This window comes from Babylonia areolata, chromosome 29, assembly GCF_041734735.1.
Source record: "Babylonia areolata isolate BAREFJ2019XMU chromosome 29, ASM4173473v1, whole genome shotgun sequence".
NCBI classification, from domain to species: Eukaryota; Metazoa; Mollusca; class Gastropoda; order Neogastropoda; family Buccinidae; genus Babylonia; species Babylonia areolata.
In genome coordinates, this window is record NC_134904.1 from 31,291,930 (window position 1) to 31,296,929 (window position 5,000).

At 54.2% G+C, this 5,000-nt stretch overlaps 1 protein-coding gene across 2 annotated transcripts in view; it reads right to left on the reverse strand.

Moving 5' to 3' along the window:
* The window catches only part of LOC143274720 (uncharacterized), a 12,678-nt gene that overhangs the window by 6,140 nt on the left and 1,538 nt on the right, over window positions 1–5,000 (reverse strand). For both annotated transcript variants that reach the window (XR_013053297.1, XM_076578628.1), the window contains exon 2: window positions 1–73. This exon is cut by the window's left edge and continues 105 nt beyond it. Coding sequence is in view for 1 of the 2 variants with exons in the window: in XM_076578628.1 (XP_076434743.1) it covers window positions 1–73 (73 nt within the window). In the remaining variant the exon portion in view is untranslated. The remainder of the gene's footprint in view (window positions 74–5,000) is intronic.

The window sequence follows — 5,000 nt, forward strand, 5'->3', positions numbered from 1 at the left end:
GGTCAAGCCTTCAGTGGTCAGTCGCCAGGTGGCCTTGACCCCAGGCTTTTCCAAGAACTGCCGGCTGACTTTTCTGTGGTGGGAGAGAGAGAGAGAGAAAAAAAATGATGAAGTTTGTGTTGTGTTGTGTTCTGTTGTGTTGTGTTGTGTTGTGTTGTGGTGTGGTGTGGTGTGGTGTGGTGTGGTGTGGTGTGGTGTGTTGTGGTGTGGTGTGGTGTGTTGTGGTGTGGTGTGGTGTGGTGTGGTGTGGTGTGGTGTGGTGTGTTGTGGTGTGTGGTGTGGTGTGGTGTGGTGTGGTGTGTTGTGTTGTATTGTGTGTTGTGGTGTGTTGTGTCGTGTTGTGTTGTGCTGTGCTATGCTGTGTTGTGTTGTGTTGTGGTGTGGTGTGATGTGGTGTGGCGTGGTGTGGCGTGGCGTGGCGTGTTGTGTTGTGTTGTGTTGTGTTGTGCTGTGCTACGCTGTGTTGTGGTGTGGTGTGGTGTGGTGTGGCGTGGTGTAATGTGGTGTGTTGTGTTGTGTTGTGTTGTGTTGTGTTGTGTTGTGGTGTGTTGTGCTGTGCTACGCTGTGTTGTGGTGTGGTGTGGTGTGGTGTGGCGTGGTGTGGTGTGTTGTGTTGTGTTGTGCTGTGCTATGCTGTGTTGTGTAGTGTTGTTTTGTGGTGTGGTGTGGCGTGGTGTGGTGTGGTGTGGATTGGTGTGGTGTGGTGTGGTGTGGTGTGGTGTGGTGTGGTGTAGTGTGGTTTGGCGTGGTGTGTTGTGGTGTGGCGTGGTGTGGTGTATTGTGGTGTGGTGTGGTGTGATGTGGTGTGGTGTGGTGTGGCGTGGTGTGTTGTGGTGTGTTGTGGCGTGGTGTGGTGTGTTGTGGTGTGGTGTGGTGTGGCGTGGTGTGTTGTGCTGTGGTGTGGTGTGGTGTGTTGTGGTGTGGTGAGGTGTGGTGTGATGTGGTGTGGTGTGATGTGGTGTGGCGTGGTGTGGTGTGGTGTGGTGTGTTGTGGTGTGGCGTGGCGTGGTGTGTTGTGGTGTGGCGTGGCGTGGCGTGGTGTGTTGTGGTGTGGTGTGCTGTGCTGTGTTGTGTGGTGTGGCGTGGCGTGGCGTGGTGTGGTGTGGTGTGGTGTGTTGTGTTGTGTTGTGTTGTGTTGTGTTGTGTTGTGCTGTGCTACGCTGTGTTGTGGTGTGGTGTGGTGTGGTGTGGCGTGGTGTGGTGTGTTGTGTTGTGTTGTGCTGTGCTATGCTGTGTTGTGTAGTGTTGTTTTGTGGTGTGGTGTGGCGTGGTGTGGTGTGTTGTGTTGTGGTGTGGCGTGGTGTGGTGTGTTGTGGTGTGGTGTGGTGTGGTGTGGTGGGGTGTGTTGTGGTGTGGCGTGGTGTGGTGTGTTGTGGTGTGGTGTGGTGTGGTGTGGTGGGGTGTGTTGTGGTGTGGCGTGGTGTGGTGTGTTGTGATGTGGTGTGGTGTGGTGTGGTGGGGTGTGTTGTGGTGTGGTGAGGTGTGTTGTGGTGTGGTGTGGTGTGTTGTGGTGGGGTGTGTTGTGGTGTGGTGAGGTGTGGTGTGGTGTGTTGTGGTGTGGTGAGGTGTGTTGTGGTGTGGTGTGGTGTGGTGTGGTGGGGTGTGTTGTGGTGTGGTGTGGTGAGGTGTGTTGTGGTGTGGTGTGTTGTGATGTGGTGTGGTGTGGTGTGGTGGGGTGTGTTGTGGTGTGGTGAGGTGTGGTGTGGTGTGTTGTGGTGTGGTGAGGTGTGTTCTGGTGTGGTGTGGTGTGGTGTGTTGTGGTGTGGTGAGGTGTGGTGTGGTGTGTTGTGTTGTGGTGAGGTGTGGTGTGGTGAGGTGTGGTGTGGTGTGTTGTGGTGTGGTGAGGTGTGTTCTGGTGTGGTGTGGTGTGGTGTGTTGTGGTGTGGTGAGGTGTGGTGTGGTGTGGTGTGTTGTGGTGTGGTGAGGTGTGGTGTGGTGTGGTGTGTTGTGGTGTGGTGAGGTGTGGTGTGGTGAGGTGTGGTGTGGTGTGTTGTGGTGTGGTGAGGTGTGGTGTGGTGTGTTGTGGTGTGGTGAGGTGTGGTGTGGTGTGTTGTGGTGTGGTGAGGTGTGTTCTGGTGTGGTGTGGTGTGGTGTGGTGTGTTGTGGTGTGGTGTGGTGTGGTGTGGTGTGGTGTGGTGTGGTGTGTTGTGGTGTGGTGAGGTGTGGTGTGGTGTGTTGTGGTGTGGTGAGGTGTGTTCTGGTGTGGTGTGGTGTGGTGTGGTGTGTTGTGGTGTGGTGTGGTGTGGTGTGGTGTGTTGTGGTGTGTTGTGGTGTGGTGTGGTGTGGTGTGTTGTGGTGTGGTGTGGTGTGGAGTGGTGTGGTGTGTTGTGTTGTGGTGTGTGGTGTGGCGTGGTGTGGTGTGGTGTATTGTGTTGTATTGTGTGTGGTGGTGTGTTGTGTCGTGTTGTGTTGTGCTGTGCTATGCTGTGTTGTGTTGTGGTGTGGTGTGGTGTGGTTTGGCGTGGTGTGGCGTGGCGTGGCGTGGTGTGTTGTGTTGTGTTGTGTTGTGCTGTGCTACGCTGTGTTGTGGTGTGGTGTGGTGTGGTGTGGCGTGGTGTGGTGTGTTGTGTTGTGTTGTGTTGTGTTGTGCTGTGCTACGCTGTGTTGTGGTGTGGTGTGGTGTGGTGTGGCGTGGTGTGGTGTGTTGTGTTGTGTTGTGCTGTGCTATGCTGTGTTGTGTAGTGTTGTTTTGTGGTGTGGTGTGGCGTGGTGTGGTGTGTTGTGTTGTGGTGTGGCGTGGTGTGGTGTGTTGTGGTGTGGTGTGGTGTGGTATGGTGGGGTGTGTTGTGGTGTGGTGAGGTGTGGTGTGTTGTGATGTGGTGTGGTGTGGTGTGGTGGGGTGTGTTGTGGTGTGGTGAGGTGTGTTGTGGTGTGGTGTGGTGTGTTGTGGTGGGGTGTGTTGTGGTGTGGTGAGGTGTGGTGTGGTGTGTTGTGGTGTGGTGAGGTGTGTTGTGGTGTGGTGTGGTGTGGTGTGGTGGGGTGTGTTGTGGTGTGGTGTGGTGAGGTGTGTTGTGGTGTGGTGTGTTGTGATGTGGTGTGGTGTGGTGTGGTGGGGTGTGTTGTGGTGTGGTGAGGTGTGGTGTGGTGTGTTGTGGTGTGGTGAGGTGTGTTCTGGTGTGGTGTGGTGTGGTGTGTTGTGGTGTGGTGAGGTGTGGTGTGGTGTGTTGTGGTGTGGTGAGGTGTGGTGTGGTGTGTTGTGGTGTGGTGAGGTGTGTTCTGGTGTGGTGTGGTGTGGTGTGTTGTGGTGTGGTGAGGTGTGTTGTGGTGTGGTGTGGTGTGGTGTGGTGTGTTGTGGTGTGGGGCGGTGTGGTGTGGTGTGGTGTGGGGTGGTGTGGTGTGGTGTGGTGTGTTGTGGTGTGGTGAGGTGTGGTGTGTTGTGATGTGGTGTGGTGTGGTGTGGTGTGGTGTGGTGTGGTGTAGCGTGGTGTGTTGCGTTGTGTTGCGTTGTGTTGTGGTGTGATGAGTAGTGTCGAGTCGTATTGTGTCGTGTTGTGCCGTGTTGTGTTGTGTTGTGTTGTGTTGTGCTGTGGTGTGGTGTGGTGTGGCGTGGTGTGGTGTGGTGTAGTGTGGTTTGGCGTGGTGTGTTGTGGTGTGGCGTGGTGTGGTGTGGTGTGTTGTGGTGTGGCGTGGCGTGGTGTGGTGTGTTGTGGTGTGGCGTGGTGTGGTGTGTTGTGGTGTGGTGTGTTGTGTTGTGGTGTGGTGTGATGTGGTGTGGCGTGGTGTGGTGTGGTGTGGTGTGGTGTGTTGTGGTGTGGCGTGGCGTGGTGTGTTGTGGTGTGGTGTATTGTGTTGTGGTGTGGTGTGATGTGGTGTGGCGTGGTGTGGTGTGGTGTGGTGTGGTGTGGTGTGGCGTGGTGTGGTGTGGTGTGGTGTGTTGTGGTGTGGCGTGGCGTGGTGTGTTGTGGTGTGGTGTATTGTGTTGTGGTGTGGTGTGATGTGGTGTGGCGTGGTGTGGTGTGGTGTGGTGTGGTGTGGTGTGGTGTGTTGTGTTGTGGTGTGGCGTGGCGTGGTGCGTTGTGGTGTGGCGTGGCGTGGCGTGGCGTGGTGTGGTGTGGAGTGGCGTGGTGTGGTGTGGTGTGCTGTGTTGTGTGGTGTGGCGTGGTGTGGCGTGGTGTGTTGTATTGTGTGTGGTGGTGTGTTGTGTCGTGTTGTGTTGTGCTGTGCTATGCTGTGTTGTGTTGTGTTGTGTTGTGTTGTGCTGTGCTGTGCTATGCTGTGTTGTGTCGTGTTGTGTTGTGCTGTGCTATGCTGTGTTGTGTTGTGTTGTGTTGTGTTGTGCTGTGCTGTGCTATGCTGTGTTGTGTAGTGTTGTTTTGTGGTGTTGTGAGGTGTGGTGTGTTGTGTGTGTTGTGTTGTGTTGTGCTGTGCTATGTTGTGTTTGTGTTGTGAACAGGTTTATATGTGTGAAATTTGCGCTGTTTTTCCTTGCATTATATCATATCATGTTACATTATATCATACTATAGATAGATAGATAGATAGATAGACAGATAGACAGATGTAAAGAGCGGGATAAATGTGGTCGAAAGAAAGCACACGCATATTGTTCGCGCACACACACGCACACACGCACACAGCACACACACACACACACACACACACACACACACACACACACACACACACACACACCGCACGGGTTTGTTTTTTGTTGTTGTTTTTTTTTAAAGATCTTGATCACAAAATCCCTAAAGAGGTTAGGCAGAGGGGAAGAGAGAAAGGAATAAAGCACATGGCACTTAGTGTAACATTTCAGGGGAGACGGGATGGAGGTGAACAATAGGTTAAAATGTAATAGCTCAAAGGCCCGTAAACATGTCAGGGGGCAGTGAATCAGGGCAGCGAATTCATAACCACTTTGTGATTATGGATTCGCGCGCATATGCAGGCGGGGCCCCATCCTCTCCTGCCACCCGTTCAGTGCAGTGATGGCCTAGAGGTAACGCATCCGCCTATAGGAAGCGAGAGAACCTGAGCGCGCTGGTTCGAATCCCGGCTCA